The following is an 18,427-nucleotide window of genomic DNA, read 5'->3' as shown; positions in this document are numbered from 1 at the left end:
CTGATGTAAACCGGTACATTTAGAAGGTCACAGTTATTGATGCTACACAAGTGACTCATGATTTGAGAATTAAGTATGTCATGAACTTTAAACTCACATCTGTATGTGCTTTCGTATTTGCATTTTATGTCATTAAAGATCAAATATGTATGAAAGTTACTGTGTTACTGTTTGTGTTAAATGATGGAGTTTCACAGCTGGTATCTGTCATTGATTGAAACAACTAGAAAGGATACCTGTGACATTTTACATCTGCATCTTTATAGTCTGAACTCTAACACCTTCAACTATGCCTTTCCCACGACCTTTTTAAAAAAAAAATCTTTGGGGGCATTTTTGCCTTTATTGTTGATAGGATAGAGAGAGTAGATAAAATGAAGGAAAGAGAGGGGACAACATGCAGCAAAGGGCGACAGGCTAGAGTCAAACCCCGGCCGCTGCAATAAGGACTCGGCTGTGTATATGAGGCAACATCAACTGAGTTAGAAGGCGCCCCAGGAACAACTCATTTTGACCAAATTATTAACAATACCCACATACTGAAACCAGAATTCCCTTTCCTTTGGTAGTGGCCAAAATGAAATGTGAAAATGTATCACCTGAAGTTGCCCAACATCCTACTGAATGGGGGTTAGGGGGGTATCAGAACCGTTTGGGAATGTATGTCCGGTTAAGACAAGGAGGTGGAAACTAACTGAAAATCTCATCACAAATCCACACACATTTAACTTCAGCAGCGCTGATAAAATGCAGATCACAGTCCCAAACAGAATAAGTTTTCACCCCAGTTTTTCAAAGCTCTACCAGTTAGTTACCACTCTGCCACAAATTGTCTGCGACTCTGCGTGAGAGGGGCTCTGCTGGCTTACTATCACACTATTCATTGGTATTGCATTATTTGAGCGGAGATGATTTCGTGCCACGAGTCGACATTATCAGTTATAAAATCGTTTTTCATTGTGTGAGAAAATTGTGGGGTGTGGGGTGAGAGCATGTGAAAGTGTCAACTGCAGCAGTTTCATGCGCAATGAGTGGGAGCTGGCAGTTCTGATACTATGAGACAGCTTTTCACCTCGATAAGACATATCACATTTTAATATCGCAAAATCTCGTGCCACGGGATTTCGTCACACCCCTGTTCTCAATACTATAAATTTATGATGTTGGTCTATTGCTTACACATGACATATATTGCATGTCTGTCCATCCTGGGAGAGAGATCCCACCTGTGTTGCTCTTCCTGAGTTTTTTTCCATTTATTCCCGATTAAAAGGTTTTTGGTTTTTTTGGCGAGTTGTTTCAGGGTGGTCTGTCGCTCGACATTTGACTTAATGATACACTTTAAGTTAAGGTACTTTAAACCACTACTAGCGCCGTGGCCCAATGTTTTACAAATTGATGCCCATTGTGTTTGTATCATGCATGCAAACGAGAATGCACATAAACACGAGCACGCGGGCAATGCAAAACCAACACATTCTCACTCCCAACTCGTCACATATGGACATTTGGTCAAGAACCGTTGGCATCTCTTTTTAATCCCCATAGTGTAGTTTTTGACGTTTAGGGCTCCTCGGTCAAGTTAGCAACAATAAATATGCATTGTAACTTGCATAATTTAAACAGTGTTACTTCCATAACTTACTCAAACACTTCAAACACTCACTCACTGGTCTCTTGGGTGAAACTCTGGTTTCTGGCCCACCCTAACCACCTGCTTACTTGGATTTTACTTATTTACATATTAAACACCTACCTTTAGCGTTCCACCAGCGCATTGAGCTATGACGCTTAGGGGCTCCCCAGTGCGTTTCGAAGTGATGCCAATGCGTCTTGACCATGTGACCATATGTGATTACTCTAGAGTGAGAATGGGTTGATAGACATTGTTGCCCCTGGCTCTAGTACTATTCTGCTGACTGAGAGCTGGGAGTGGTAATGCTGAAAGAAATAAAATAATGCACCACCAAAGGTAAGCATAAAGAAGACTGCAAGCTAGTGACCATGGATATAAACACTGCCTATATTTAAAAAATTCACTTTGCAGATATTTTGTGAGGAAACAAATGCACTCAACACATTATGCATTTCCTTAGTCACTGTAACTAAGGCTGTACATTTCCAGCTAAACTGAGGCTTATTGTTTTGATTTTCTCATTTCACCTGCCATTCACTGGTCATGTGCTAAGTTGTGCACGTCCGCCGACTCGTCCACAATTGCATGCCTCTCAAGGTTCCTCGCAGGTCTATTCCACAGAATATTATCTAATTCTGTTTAAAAACGATATAATATATATATATATATATAATATATATAATATTTGTGTGGTTCATCAATGGTGATAAATGACCCGAACATCCCGCAGAGTTCACGCACAAGTCTGCGCACTGACCTGAGGGTTTAGGGTTGCAATTTTGGATTTATTCACGATTTATTAAAAGCTTCTTTCTTTTCACACGTTAACTTACATCATTATATGTTGATATGAATATATACTAGGTTGTATATTAACTTACTGGGAGAACACTGGTAGTTTTTTGTAAATTCAGATGTCAAGCACCCCCATATATTCAAAATGGTTTGATCCTTGTTTCATAATATCTCGGGGTCATCCCTACTAAAATGTTTTTACTATGAACATTAATAAAGCATTCAGATCTGTTAACGTTTTAACCCCACAGTTGATGTATCTTTTAGTGCAGTGGCAGTTGTGGTTTTAAGCAGGATGTATGGGTGTTTGCACTCACAACCCCCTTCAGCCAAATACAGTAACACACTCAACACACCTTATCAGGTCAAATTTATGCAACTATATTAAACTTATATTACCCTGCTATTTAAGAGGATAAAAGCATGTTCACTTTTAGGCCTAGCAGTAGTTGATAGAGATAGTCCAGTACAATGCAGGTAAAGTGAACTTTAAATCAGTTCATTTAAGACCTGCAAAGAGGAAATAAAAACATTGTTATGCAAACTTTTACACCTCCGAGAAGGTAAGAGCCTGCTTCAGATCTTGTGTGATCCTGAACGAAAACAAAGTCTGTAGCCTCAGACTGTTCATGATGAAGTCATTATACAAGCTGTCCAGTTCACGTATGATTCCAAAATTCACCATCACCATGTATCTGCTGTGACATTTTTCCATACCCTACGGCAATGGGTATTTTGGTCTAGAAAACATTCATTTGCTGTTTTGCAGTGATGACCAGAGCCATATCTTTGGGTCATATTAGGAAATAAGTAGACTTCGACGTCTTTTTAAGGAAGCATCTGTGGATGTTTGAAGGGATTTTTGATAAAATTATAGGTAACTGTAGGTAAAGATAGGTCTAATTAGCTATGTCTAGAAAATCTGAAAATGAGTTGAACTCTTGTAGACTTTTAGGCTCCTCCTCTAGTACCTGTCCAGCATTGTGGTTCTTCATATCAGCAGCAGAGTGAGGATAAATGACGTCACTGGGCTGTTTATTGTAAAAGACCTGCAGCCTTTCTCAGTTGAGTCAAAGATCTTTAGGTAAGCATTAATAATTCCAACAGTATGTAAAGTTATTCTAAAGGTTATGTAGCATATAGATTGTCATCAACAAGGTGATAAGGGGTGTATTTAATTAGTCTACATATAAAAAGAAACAATGTCTCAAAATGTGAACCTTAAAACAAACTTGACACCACAGGTGTCAGGGAGCATGTGATCATGTTTCCTATACAGGACATACAGTGTCACTTCAGGGTTGGCCAATCAAATGCATTCTTGTCTCTGAAGAGTGGAGAAACCTTCAAAATTCTTTCATTCAACGCAGCAGTTTGAACACAATGACATCTCCAGTGTTGGCTCTCTGTCTCACATGTTTGTTCTTGGGAAAAATGAGTAAGTTATTATTTTTGTGACTCCAATTTTTATTTGTCAAACTTAATGACCACACCTCATACATCTGTTTCTGATAGTTTTATATTATACAGATTCGCTGAGTTCACCTTACATTAACTCTACATTTACTTATTTATTTATCTCTTTCTCTTTTCACTTCAGCTCAGACTACTAATCTGAAATTGTCTTCATCTGTTCCTCAAGAGAGTGGTTTTGTTTCAGTTAAAACTGGGGACAAGTTGACTTTGCAATGTTCCGGTGAGGGTTCTGTTCCTGCAAGGCTTTACTGGTATAAACACACTCTGGGACAGAAACCGAGGGCCATCTCTAGCTTTTACAGGTATGAAAGAAATCACACTTTTTATGATGAATTCAAGAATAATCCACGCTTCTCACTGGAGACTGAAAATGGTAAAAACAACTTGATGATCACAGATTTACGCATTTCAGATTCAGCTACTTACTACTGCATTAATTATTCATATACATTACAATTTTCGGAGAGTGTTATTGTCAGTGTAAAGGGTTCAGGTTTGACCGTCCCAGTTTTGGTCCATCAGTCAGCATCTGAGCCCATCCAGTCAGGAGGCTCTGTGACTCTGAACTGTACAGTACACACTGGGACCTGTGATGGAGAACACAGTGTCCTACTGGTTCAAAAACTCTGAAGAATCTCATCCAGGACTCATTTACACCCATGGAGGCAGGAACGATCAGTGTGAGAGGAAACCCAACACACAAACACAAACCTGTGTCTACAACTTGCCATTGAAGAGCCTGAATCTTTCTCAAGATGAGACCTACTACTGTGCTGTTGCCTCATGTGGACATGTACTGTTTGGAAACGGGACCAAGTTGGACATTGAGCGTAAGTAACTTTAGACAGACAGAGGTGCTGTGTGCTGAACAGATTGTAAAACGCTTTAAGGAAAATGGACGCTCTGTTTCTAATGTCTGACTCTTTACAGATGAGGTGAACTCTCATGTGTTGGTGTATTGCTTGAGTGGAGCTTTGACATTTGCCACCATCCTGGTTGTTTTACTGGCTTTCTCATTGTACAAGACCAACAAGAAAAACAGCTTCCAATCTACAGGTAAATGGTACATTTTATATCTGGCAGTCTGGGCCTTCACTAAATTTGACTTTTGAGTTAAATAACCTTTCCTATGTTTCACAACCAGAGTCTCAAGCAAGATTTCCAGCTCCTTTGACAGCAAATGCAGAGGTGAATTCAGTTTTGATTTAACTGTTAAATTTCCATTCAACTAGCTGTTATATCACCTTGTAGACAACCAAATTGTGATCTACTTTTTATTTGTTGTGTTACCAGGGCTACCAGGACTCAGACAACCTCCATTATGCAGCTCTAAGTGTTGACCTGCCCAACAGATCAAGAAGACAGGAGAACACCAAGAGAGAATGTGTGTACGCCAGTGTGAAGCTGTAGAACAGGATATTTTTCATTTGAGTTGTATGAGTAAGTTGGCAAGATTTCTTAGAATCTCTTTGGAGGTGTAGTGAAGATCTTTCATAAGGTTAAGTAACAGGCACATTTATGTTGTTTTGTTACTTTGTGTTCTAACATGAATCTAAAATTCTAACATTATATTGGCTTAGTAATTATACCAGCATACTCACAGGACAGATTTTTCGCTGTACAACAAGTTCTTTATGGGCTATGAGAACCACAATTTGTCTTTTCTCCTTAATGGGTTATGAACTTATTATGTGTATTGTTGTGCATTTCCATGTATATTTTGCACTGTTAATGATAAAATAAATGTCATCTATTTATAGAACACTGACCTTTGAAAAATGTGTGGGCATGTGTGTTCAACCCCTGCTAGTAGCACCATGCGTACTGAAGAAAGCATGTGACCGGCTTCATCCATCCCCAGCCAATGGTGCTCTGGCTCAGAGAGTGTCTCCTGGAGCTTCTGTACAGAAGCCCAATCCAGCCTCATCTCCAGTGGACAAGAATTAGCCTGTCCATGGAAGAAAGTACAGGATTCTGATTCTCATTCAAAGAAGCAGGTTTTTAGAGATTTGTGCAGTAGATAACTGTCAAGAGGCTTCCCTTCTTTAAAAGTACCCTGCAACCTGCTAGCCTGACTGACAAGAGACAAAGTGTCAGGAGTTGCTCTGCCTTCTCCCCCATCCTGTTGTTTCTTGTGTTTCCCCCTCCCGGCTGTCTTTGTCTGTCTCTGTCAGTCTGTGTGTGTTGTGGGCGTGTCTTCCTGGCTACTTCTCCAGCTCACCGCCTGCAGCTCCACTCCCTTGAGGCTCATCAGCAATCAACCCACTCCCTTTGCCTGCCTACAGTGTTAGAGTTTGGAGACGCAGCCTGCCAGCCTGCCAGCCTGGAGAGAGCCCTGTCTTCGCTGCAACAACCCCAAATAAACCAGAGACTCCCGCTTCGCCCAGGATAAACCTGTTTACGTTCATCTGCTTCCTGGTCTGCTCTTGAATCCTTTAAACTGAAACCTAACACTAAGTAACCATTACGTTACAGGTTAAACTGAAACAATCTATGTAACACTTCAACAGATGAGATCAACTAAAGTTAAAATAAACTAGAATTCAAATGTTTCTGTCCCATTTCTACTGTTTTCCCAAACTTTTACTAATCATATTCCCAAAAAACTGTAGAAAAGGGCTGCTCCAATGGTCAAAAAGGTGACGACTCAACAAAGTGGAAAAATTGTCATTTTCAGTTGTGGTGGGAAAAACATGGGTGGTCAAAATAAAGAACAGCTAAAAAGGGAGAAATACAACACAAAAATATCTTACTTGGTTTTTGTCTCACTGCACAGAAGAGAAATTATTCCCATGTTTACTTGCATTCAGACAATTGGACTACTCAAGGTGGTTAAATGATTGCCGTTGGTTGTGTAAGGATAACAAAGGCTGTGCATGGTCAACACAGAGCTATAGATATAGATAAAGATAACATCTGTGTCTAACCCAACAGTCAGAACCTGGAAATATAAGTTTGAACACACTAAAAGTAGCTGGGACTTTTTAGCTGAAAGACACACCAGCATGAAGCCTTACCAAGTCCAAGTTAAAGTATTATAGAAATACCACAGAAAATGAACATTTTACACAGGTTTTTCTAAGGAGATGTCTAAGCAGGGTTTTTGTCTTTAAAAAAAAGGGGGCTGCTGCTGCATCACTCCATATTATCCAGTAGCTTTACACAGACATGTTTTTTATTGGTAGATCATGGACTTCTTAGTTGAAGTTAGATATCATTATTTTCAGAATTTTATTGGCTACACAAAGTGCCGGTCATCGTCACAATTGGTTGCAATTGGCCTGGCTTACCCACAAAATAACAGGGGCTGGCGCTTCCTCACAGCCCAGGCTCTCGTTGGCCATTGTAGACTGTGGACAGGACATGTGAGCTCCTATTGGGTCAAATTAGGTGTCAATCGAAAGGTCAGAGTTCAGCCATTTTAAAATCAAGATATGGCAATTGTTCCAAAACGGTTACTGTTATAATGAAATATTGCTTGAGTTGTATCAGTTTTGATGGTTAGGTCTGGCAGAGGCGCTGACTGTACCCGCTGTTGTGATTATATTTTGAAATGGTTAGCATTAGTCGAATCACATGGATTTTAGCTTTCCAATGGTGTATCATAAGAGTATACATAGCAGTTCTGTGCACATACCAAAGGCTGCCACCAGGGCCCAACAGTCCGCAGGTGTCAGAATGTTAAGAGGTTAACTGTGCCACCAACTACCACCAACTTGCAATGAATGGCAAACCTGCTGCCAGCCAAGGTTTCTGTCGACTTCAACTCTAGCTGGTCACATTTTTTTCCATCTTTGGATAATATCTCTCCCAGCTATGAGCCATCATTGTTTAGTTACCAAAGCAAAATGGAACAGGAAGAGTTAACATTGAGATCACTGGTCTCTGTTACTGGTTTCAGACCAGTTTTCCATCTGTATTTGGCGCACTGCCGCTATTTAATGAATGACCAACAAACTAAAATTTTCATACGATCATTAATATCAATGCACAACTAATGATTCTCACTCGCACATTGTGCATGTACGGTAACACTCAACATTAGCTCAGAGGAGTTTGAAAACTTTTCAGAGGAGTCTGAAAACTGGTTGATAAAGAAAGGACGGCGCTGACAATGGAAGAGCTGAGGTTCCATCCATCTATCCATCGTCAACCGCTTATCCTGCGTACAGGGTCACGGGGAGAGCTGAGGTTAGTAAAGTAAATTAGGGATGTAATCTTTTTAAAGGTTCAGTGTGTAGGTTTTAGTGGCATCTAGTGGTTAGGGTTATGAATTGCAACCAGCGGTTCACGGTACATTCACGTGCTGCTCGGATAGTCCCATTTTCCGAGTTGTGAAGTCGTGTGACTTCAGTGTGTGTTCATGTGCTCTTAAGTCGGAATGTGGAATCAACACAGACAAAAAAGATTCTGATTATTCCAGCTACGCATGAATGCACCGCTCACCCCTCCCTTTCCAAGCGTGCAGTATCCGACATGCTCTGTCAGGGATACGTCAAGTCTCGAGAGTCCTGAGACTTGACTTTACTCAGTTAGGAACCTTCCTAAGCAAAAAATACTTTTCAACTGCAGCCCGTGCTTTTCAGGACCTGATTAGCTGGTAGTCCTTCACTAGGTACTGCGCAGGCACAACTCCAAACGAAGATCAAATTGAAGTGAGATGCTTCACTCTGTACATCTCAACACACAGGGTTAAAACAAGTGCTGTACCTAAGAATTTCCATAATTTCACCACTTTAATATCTCTGAATGGGGCAGGCTTTGTGGCTTTCAGCAGGATGTAGGGGAGAAGTACCACATTTCCAAAAATGTTATGTAATCATAGAATACTGGTTTGAATACTACTAAACTTCAATACTACTGACACCAAGACAAAACATCACATAAAAATAAAATGACACATTTAAAAAATAACTTTTAACCAGAAAAATTAGAGTGTAGTAGTGACAATTACCTGAAACATGTTAAAAAGAAAATGAAAAAGAAAACAATGTGGTCACTTTAAAGTCAAAAGTCTGTCCAACTTTACCCTAGTGGTATCTATTTGCATTTACTTCCTCCTGCCAAATCCCTGGTGCAATGGAAATAAATCACATTTTGGTTTGTAGTAAGTAATTTAATCCAAAAACATTCAAAAGAACTTCGAAGAACAGTGTCCTGATTATTCTACATAATCCACATTTTGATTATATGAAAGGATTCTATTGTTTGTTTGAGCTCCTCACAGCAGCCTCTTCTCTTCACCAAATATAGGCGACAGTGAACCATGTTTCCTATATAGGACACAGAGTGTCACTTCAGGTTGGCCAATCAAACACAATGTTGCCTCTGAAGAGTGGAGAAAAGAGAGAACGTTCTTTCCACTCAAGACAGCAATTCGAGCACAATGACATATCCAAACATTGTTTTCTATCTGACATGTTTGTTCTTAGGGGAAAGAGGTGAGTTGTGTTTTTGTGATTCCAACTTGTACAGAGTATTTTCACTCCTCGTACAAATGTTTTAAATATTTTTTAATGTAAGATGAATTGTTCATTTGTTTTGTCTCTCCTTTCACTTCAGCTCAGGGGACTAATCCGAATTCATTCTCATCTCAACGTCAAGAGAGTAGTTTTGTATCAGCTAATGTGGGTGAAAGCTTGACTTTGCAATGTTTCTTTGAACCTGATGGTGCTACAAGGATTTACTGGTACAAGCAAAGTCTGGGACAGAAACCGAGGCTCATCTCTACCCTGTATGTGTTCAATAAAAATGGCACTTTTCATGAGGAGTTTGAGACCAACCCACGCTTCACACTGGACACTGAAGTTGGGAGAAATCACTTGAAGATAACAGATTTGCACACTTCAGACTCAGCTGCTTACTTCTGTGCAAGACGGGTCTTACTGACTATAGAATTTGCAGCGGGAACGATTGTTCATGTAAAGGGTTCAGGTTTGACCGTCCCAGCTTCGGTCCATCAGTCAGCATCTGAGCCCATCCAGCCAGGAGGCTCTGTGACTCTGAACTGTACAGTACACACTGGGACCTGTGATGGAGAACACAGTGTTTACTGGTTCAAAAACTCTGAAGAATCTCATCCAGGACTCATTTACACCCATGGAGGCAGGAACGATCAGTGTGAGAGGAAACCCAACACACAAACACAAACCTGTGTCTACAATTTGCCAATGGAAAGTCTGAATCTTTCTCATGCTGGGACCTACTACTGTGCTGTTGCCTCATGTGGACACATACTGTTTGGAAACGGGACCAAGCTTGACATTGAAGGTAAGTAACTTTCCAACAAAAGTCGTTACATCTTAAAAATAGTTATCATGTGAGAAAATCTCCAATGTCATCTGATTGACTCTTTACAGATGCGCCGGACTCTCTTGTCTTGGTGTATTTCTTGAGTGGAGCTTTGGGATTGACCACCATCCTGGTTGTTTTGCTGGCTTTCTTAGTTTGCATGATGAACAAGAGAAACAGCTACTCGGGTACAGGTGTTTAAAACTTTTTAAATCTGACAGTTTATTGACTTTGGCTTTCAAATCATAGCAGATAATAATAGCCTTTTTTGTGTTTCACATCCAGACTCTCAAGCAAAGATTCATGCTCCCTCCACAGTAGATGCAGAGGTGAATTCATTGTGTTTAGAATAACATTCAAACATCGTTTTATTTTAATTATTTTGTTGACATTTTGAAATATTTCTGTCCATAAACATGTTGTTAACAACTTTTTAAATATTGCGTTACCAGGCTACCAAAATGAAGACAGCCTCCATTATGCTGCTCTAAATGTTAACCTGCCCACCAGATCAAGAAGACAGAGGAACGACACCAAGAGTGAATGTGTGTACTCCAGTGTGAAGCAGTAAAACTGGACATGTTACATTTATACTTAGTGAGTAAGATGGCAAGTTCATCGAATCATTTTGAACATGTTTTGTACATTTACATGTAGATCTTGAAATAAAAATCTTTTTCTATCATTCTTGTGGTCTGCAGTCAAAAGATGAGATCTCTCTGTGCTTTGGTACGGCAAACATCTGTTTATAGCTTCCTTGTGGTAAAGTTTAGTGACCTACACATTTAGGGTCCTCTACTCTCTTTATTTTGTCTGTTTAAAAATGCTTATAGGATAAAATGCCTAAAAGCTGCTCTTGGGCAATGAAGACCGTGATGTTATTTTATGATGTGATTTATCAGTGATATTTGTGGTAGCATTTGCATTTTATTCTTAATGGTTCTTAATTTAATTATTTGCATTGTGGATTTCCATGAACATTTTGGGTGAAATAAGATTAAATAAATCAAATCTATTCATGGAGTACTTTGACTATGTTTGTGCGCTTTTGTGCAGTCCCTGCTACTGTAGGGCTTTGTCACGCATGATTGGCTCTTGGGACTGTGTGTACTGGAGAAAGCATGTGACTTAACTCACCCATGTCCATTGTCAACCCAGGAGAAATTAAAGCACATTGTACCTGCCTTTGGACAACTGGCTGCAGATTCATCTTGGGAAGCTCTGGCCGGGAAGAACTGCATGTTTTTTGAATTTACAAGCTGGGGTGCTCTCACGAAAATAGGCTGGTTTGGAAAGATTTGTCCAACAGCTACGTTTAACATCAACATGAGACATGTACTGTTTACCTTCTTAGTTTACCAAACAAAGTACAGCTGAGGCTGATAGGAATGTCATTAGTGTTACAGGTATTTATTAATCAAATAATCAAACTATCAATTTTAATTTTAATGAATTTTTATTTAACCAGGTAAGACCCATTGAAATCAGTGATCTCTTTTACTTGGGTGACCTGGCCAAGACAGCGGCATAAAAGGTTTCACACAAGAGCAGTACCACATATAAACATATAACAAATAATATAAGATATACTGTATATATATACAATCCATCCATCCATCCATCATCAACCACTTATCCTGCGTACAGGGTCACAGGGGGCTGGAGCCAATCCCAGCTGACACTGGGTGAAAGGCGGGGTACACCATGGACAGGTCGCTGTACATGTACACATCAAAAAACTATGCACAGTGACAAGTACCAGCTGCACCATTCATCATCATACTCATGATTTCTTTAAGTCCGACATGGAGACCAATTTTCTTCAGGTGAGGTAATAAAAGTTAATAAAAAAAATAAAAAATATTAATAAATAAAATCAACCTAGTAGTACTGGCACATCTCTACTCACACCGTCACTTTTTCTTACACACTTCTCACAAACTGCCGGTAGCAGAGCTGGGCGGCTCAGACCCTGCATATTACACAAAGGCCCGCTTCAAAGAGGGTGTCAGTGTTTACAACTTCTATGAGAGGATGAAGCTGCAGTTATTTTTCTTGCCAGCAGCTGCTGCCGGCGCTGTTCTGTGACCTGTGAAAAGAGAGAGTAAAATACAACTATTATTATGTTTGATAAAAGCCTACAGGCAACGGTATTTATAAAGTGCAACTCGGATAAGATAACCATTCAAAATTAAACTTGCACATTCCTGCAGTAACCTCTGTGCAGACCTGTCCAGACAATATAAGGGGTGATGGCGATGACAATATATGGTTTATAATATTGAACTTAAAATGTAGATTACCTGGACATACTGAGCAATGTAAATGCACATTTCTCATATATGTAGTATTTTATATTTGGGCCTGATGCAGCTCATAAGATTAATAAGATTATTAGTGTTAGTGTTAGTAGTGGAGTTACCTATAATTTACAGGTGCTATGCTTGCGTGTGTCATTAAATGAGATGCTGTATCATTAGCTAGTGTATGCACAGACTCAGGTGAGTTAATATTCATTTATCCTTTGCAATAAAAATTGTTTATTTATACCTCATTCTGTTCTGTAGTCTACTTACTCTTAGACTGACAGATGGAGCAAACTGTTTTAAAGGAGGAAGGATTGTAGTGAACTTACAATAATTTTTAATAATTTTATTGTATTTTCTCTAGTAATTGAAATGGTTGTCACCCCGGTTAAATAAATGTACGCTGTGAACATCAGTGATATCTCCTTTTTTTATTTACTGTAGAAATTCAGAATGTAATTAATGATTAGCTGAGACTGGCCAATACACATGCAACACATGAATAAAAGAATAACTGGCACGTAATGACATTTACTGTTTGGAAACGGGACCAAGCTGGACTTTGAAGGCAAGTAACTTTCTAAGAGAAGTTGTTTCATCTTAAAAATAGCTGTGATTACATCCTTTTTTCAGTTGCCAGTTCATACTTTCGACATGACTCTGCCCAGGGTTTAAATGGGAACAAAATTTGGCCATGGCAATTTTCTTCTGGGCCACATTTAGTAAACACAGGAAGACTTTCTAAGCCTAAACTTTTTCCTGGCTCTGCTTTATGTGAAACCATCCACCAACCATCAAAGTCTAACGTATTGCTAAGTTTGCTCTGAATTACTACGAGAAAAAGTATATTGAATCAGAGCAGCTGAGCAGATTCCATGCTGCTACAATCTGAGCGGTCCACAGCAACCCATGCAGATAGGTTGTTGATGTCTGGACACCAATCTGAACTGAACACTTTCAAATAGTGCAGACAGCCTGTCGTAACTGATTTGAGAAACAAATATGATTTCAGCCCAGGAGGAGAGTCAGTTGTATCCTTACAGACACTGCCTGTACAATTAATTAGGCAAATGTATACCTCAGGATTCATTTTATTGTTCAACAAACACAATGCTCTCAGTTAATTCAAAATATTACTGAACCTCAAACCTGAATGGTTAACTAAGGAAAAGTGAGCTTTGTCTTGCTCAGGAGAAAATGCAAGTGTGCAGAATTGTTAGGCAGCTAAATTACAAAAACAATTTCTATCAAATTACTCATTATTCTTAATTTTGTGTAACAACACAAAATGAACATTTAATAACATTTAGTGACCAATATAGCAGCCCTTCTTTTCAATAACTGCCATGACCCTTCAATCCATGGAGTCTGTCAGTGTCTTGATCAGTTCACCATTAACCTTCGCTGAAATAGTAACCAGAGCCTCCCAAATACTGTTCAAATAGGTGTATTTTCTTCCCTGACTTTAAATCTCACGTTTGAGAACGACCCACAAGTTCTCAATAGGATTCAAGTCAAGAGAGGAAGGGGGCCAGGTCATTATTCGGGCTTCTTTGAGGCCCTTGCTGTCTAGACAAGCAGTGGAAAACTTGGAGGCATGTGATGGGAGCATTGTCCTGCATAAAGATCTTCTTGAATGCTGAGGACTTCTTCCTGCACCACTGCTTGAAGAAAGTATCTTCCAGAAACTGTCAGTAGGTTATGAGGTTGAGTTTAGTCCATCTTCAACCTGAAAAGGTCCAACTATCTCATCCTTAATGATAGCAACCCATACCAGTACCTGTCCTGTACCTTGCAGGCGCATGAGTCGAAATGTTGCCCTGTGTCCATCGGTGATCCAACGATGGGCCCATCCGTCTGGTCCATCAAGAGTTACTCTCATTTCATCTCTCCATAAAAGCTTTGAACAATCTGTCTTCAGGTATTTCTTTGCCCAGTGGTGGTCGTGCTTCATCCTTCCTGACATTGGTTTCCGGATATGATGGCACTGGAGGATAATGGGTACCTGGTAGCTTCATGTTTAATTCTACTCAAGTCTTTTGCAGTTAATTTGTGCCTTTTCTTCTCCGAGAGCTTTTTGCACCACAGTTGACTATTAGCAACAAAACGTTTGATTGTCTGTTGGTCACGCTTCAAAAATTTAACTATTTCAAGAGTGATGCATCGGTCTCAAATACATTTTAAATTTTTGACTTTGTCAGTTAAATCACTTTTTTGGTCTATTTTACCTGAGCTAATGAAAATGCCTAGAAATCATGCACACCGTCATATAAGGTGTTTGGAGTTGGAAAATGTGCATAGAAATAAGGATTCACTCAGCATACCTACCTAATAATTGTGCATAGTGTAAGGATAAACTACTTAAAATCATTACAAAAGGATTTATTTTGTTTATGAAGTCCATTAATGATGAGCAGACTTGTAACTGGTGATTATACTGTCTATTAAGATAATTTTTCTTTCACTGATTTCCATTGTCATGTAATGCCAAGATGAGAATCATTTATGTTCTTCATATATCTCTCACCATTTGATTCTTTTCAAGGAAGAAACTGACACTGTAGGTGGAAGTGAACATGTGATCATGTTTCCTACAGTATATGGGGCTTACAGTATAGTGTCATCTCTGATTGGCCAATCAAATACAGTCTTGTCTTTTAAGAGTGGAGAGAGCATCAGGAGGTTTTTTCATTCAACACGGCAGTTTGAACACAATGACACCTGCTATGGTTGCATTCTATCTCGCATGTGTGTTCTTGGGGAAAATGGGTGAGTTGTGATTTTGTGGTTCAAATTTGAATCTTTTGGAGTGCATGGTCCCTTCTCGTAACATCATCATCATCGAATCATTTTATATGTGTTGGTTATAATATACTTTCTGTTCAAGAAATTAATTGTTTTTTTGGTTTGTTTCTTTTTATTTCAGCTAAGGCAAATGAACTGAAAGTGTCCTCATCTGTGCGCCAAACGAGTGGTTTTGTATCAGTTTATGTTGGTGATGAGGTTACTTTGCAATGTTTCTATGAAGGTAATGCAGCAAGGCTTTACTGGTATAAACAAACTCTGGGACAGAAACCAAGGCTCATCTCTACTTTCTACAAGTACGATAGAAATGGAACTTTTCATGATGAATTCAACAACAATCCACGCTTTACACTGGATACTGCAACAGGTCAAAATCACTTGAAGATCTCAGATTCACATGTATCAGACTCAGCTACTTACTACTGCGCAAGTAGCTTTACATATATTTTTGAATTTGCAGAGGGCACTACTGTCAGTGTAAAGGGTTCAGGTTTGAAAGTCCCAGTTTCAGTCCATCAGTCAGCATCTGAGCCCATCCAGCCAGGAGGCTCTGTGATTCTGAACTGTACAGTACACACTGGGACCTGTGATGGAGAACACAGTGTTTACTGGTTCAAAAACTCTGAAGAATCTCATCCAGGACTCATTTACACCCATGGAGGCAGGAACAATCAGTGTGAGAGGAAACCCAACACACAAACCTGTGTCTACAACTTGCCAATGCAAAGTCTGAATCTTTCTCATGCTGGGACCTACTACTGTGCTGTTGCCTCATGTGGACACATACTGTTTGGAAACGGGACCAAGCTGGATTTGGAAGGTAAGTAACTTTCTAAGAGAAGTTGGTTCATCTTAAAAATAGCTGTGATTACATCCTAACAAAACATAAGATGAACACTGAGTGAAAAAATCTCCAATGTCTTCTGATTGAATCTACAGATGCGCCGGACTCTGTTGTCTTGGTGTATTTCTTGAGTGGGGCTTTGGGATTGACCACCATCCTAGTTGTTTTGCTGGCTTTCTTGGTATACAAGATAAACAAGCGAAATAGCTACTCAGGACCAGGTATTTAAAACTCTTTATATCTGACAGCTTGTATTTGGCTTTCAAATCATAGCAGATAATAATAGCCTTTTTTGTGTTTCACATCCAGACTCTCAAGCAAAGATTCATGCTCCCTCCACAGCAGATGCAGAGGTGAATTCATTGTGTTTAGAATAACATTCAAACATCGTTTTATTTTTATTTTGTTGACATTTTGAAATATTTCTGTCCATAAACATGTTGTTAACAACTTTTTAAATATTGCGTTACCAGAGCTACCAAAATGAAGACAGCCTCCATTATGCTGCTCTAAATGTTAACCTGCCCACCAGATCAAGAAGACAGAGGAACGACACCAAGAGTGAATGTGTGTACTCCAGTGTGAAGCAGTCAAATTCATAGAATCATTTTGAACATGTTTTGTACATTTACATGTTGATCTTGAGATAAAAATCTCCTTTCTATCTTCCTTGTGGTCTGCCGTCAACAGATGAGTGCTCTCGGTGCTTTGGTATGGTAAAGAAGGCCAGATTAATTTATGTGCATTATGCATTTCCATGAACATTTTGTGTCAAATAAGATTAAATAAATCAAATCTATTTATGGAGTACTTTGACAATGTTTGTGTGCTTTTGTGCAGTCCCTGCTACTGTAGGGCTTTGTTATGCATGATTGGCTCTTGGGACTGTGTGTACTGGAGAAAGCATGTGACTTAACTCACCCATGTCCATTGTCAACCCAGAAGAAATTAAACATTTCAGCACATTTTATCTGCCTTTGGAAATCTTGGGAAGATCTGGTCAGGAAGAACTCTTGGACTCTTTTTTCTGAATTGACAAGATGGGGTGCTCATATCAAAATAGGCTGGTTTGGAAAGATTTGTCCAACAGCTATGTTGGACGAATAGACTCATCAACATGAGACATGTTTACCATCTTAGTTTACCGAACACAAAGAACAGCTGAGGCTGATGGGAACGTCACCAGATTTCCAGATATTTAGTCCTAAATCAAAGCACTGGACACATTTAAATCATTTTTTAAAATTTTATTTAACCATCTTTTATATTACCCATCTTTAACCAGGACCTAATGAGAGAATTTATCTGTTTTACAAGGGTGATCAGCAGCATAAAATGGTTAAATACATGAACAACACCACAAGATATACTGTACATATACATATTGAATAAATTAACGAAACTTTAGAAGAACTACTGACAGTGACAAGTCCCAGCCGCGCCATTCATCATCATACTCATAATTGTTTTAATTCAGTTAAATTAAATTTTATTTATTTATATATCACCAAATCACAACAACAGTTATCTCACAGCGCTTTTCATAAAAGAGCAGGTCTAAGCTAGTTGATTTTGCCTCGTTGCTGGTTTGGCTGGTGTTGCACGGCGGCCGGGGGGGCGCGCTGGGCATGGGGGATGTCGGCTGGCGCCGGCGGCCTTAGTTTTTTCCGGCGGTTGGGGGGACGGCGGACTTTTATTGGCGGGTGCACGGTGACCTGCGCGGCGCGTTTGCTGCCGGGCTGGGACTTGCTGCTGGTGTTTCTCTCCGCTCGTGTTGTTCCGTTTGCTCTCTTTCGTTTGCCCGACCTCGCACGCGGGATTCGCGGGGGGCTGCTGGGCATGGGTGTCGCCGTACTCGCGCAGTGTGCGCGCTGGGCTCGTCACTTGTGCATTGGTGTTGATGATTGCGTGGCATTTGGGCATTTTTGTTGTCTGCTGCGCGGCGGTGGGGTGCTGGGTGTGGGGGGGGGAGCACTGGTCTATGTTGTGTCTGCGCCGCGGTCGGTCCGGGCGCTGCTCTTCCGCGGGTTACGCTTTTTGCGTTCCGTCGGCATTACGTTGTCAACTGGCATTTGGGTCGGGGTCTTCTGCGTTTGCATCGCGGTGCATCTGGGAGTCTTTTTTTTTTTTTTTTTGGATTTATTCTTTTTCTTTCTTCCACCCCTATTGGCTACTGGGGTTCTTGCCTGCCTGTTACAGTCGTGGCGCCCCACTCTCTAACAACTACATTCTTTAACAGGCTTATGCGCACACACGTACACACACACACATACA

General features: G+C 40.0%; 2 protein-coding genes and 1 pseudogene across 2 annotated transcripts; all 3 read left to right on the top strand.

The window, feature by feature from the left end:
• Positions 1–3,809: 3,809 nt before the first annotated feature.
• On the top strand, positions 3,810–6,441 carry LOC119912886 (annotated as a pseudogene).
• Positions 6,442–9,309: 2,868 nt separating this feature from the next.
• On the top strand, positions 9,310–10,637 carry LOC119912887 (the record flags this gene model as incomplete). The annotated part of the gene is given in 4 exon segments (XM_038732108.1): positions 9,310–9,348; positions 9,470–10,177; positions 10,267–10,386; positions 10,484–10,637. Coding segments are annotated over 4 exon segments (935 nt in total), but the record flags the coding sequence as incomplete, so codon positions are not given.
• Positions 10,638–15,213: 4,576 nt separating this feature from the next.
• LOC119912885 (signal-regulatory protein beta-2-like) lies at positions 15,214–17,109 on the top strand. The gene is made up of 5 exons (XM_038732107.1): positions 15,214–15,273; positions 15,431–16,129; positions 16,249–16,374; positions 16,463–16,506; positions 16,627–17,109. Exons 1-5 carry the CDS (start codon positions 15,219–15,221, stop codon positions 16,753–16,755), a joined length of 1,053 nt encoding a protein of 350 aa, XP_038588035.1. The 5' UTR covers positions 15,214–15,218; the 3' UTR covers positions 16,756–17,109.
• The last annotated feature ends 1,318 nt before the right edge of the window (positions 17,110–18,427 follow it).

The sequence above is a fragment of the Micropterus salmoides genome, unplaced genomic scaffold (assembly GCF_014851395.1).
Source record: "Micropterus salmoides isolate LMB-PRFRI ecotype aquatic unplaced genomic scaffold, ASM1485139v1 Ms_hic_scaffold_2, whole genome shotgun sequence".
Lineage (NCBI taxonomy): Eukaryota > Metazoa > Chordata > Actinopteri > Centrarchiformes > Centrarchidae > Micropterus > Micropterus salmoides.
Note: the sequence above shows the minus strand (reverse complement) of the source record. Positions and strands in the feature narration are given on the sequence as shown.

Excerpts from the sequence above, each read along its gene's own strand:
- LOC119912885 (XM_038732107.1), top strand. The coding sequence starts at position 15,219 with ATGACACCTGCTATGGTTGCATTCTATCTCGCATGTGTGTTCTTGGGG. Across the intron at positions 15,274-15,430 it reads TGTGTTCTTGGGGAAAATGG|CTAAGGCAAATGAACTGAAA; the intron begins GTGAGTTGTGAT and ends TTTTTATTTCAG. Across the intron at positions 16,130-16,248 it reads GACCAAGCTGGATTTGGAAG|ATGCGCCGGACTCTGTTGTC; the intron begins GTAAGTAACTTT and ends TTGAATCTACAG.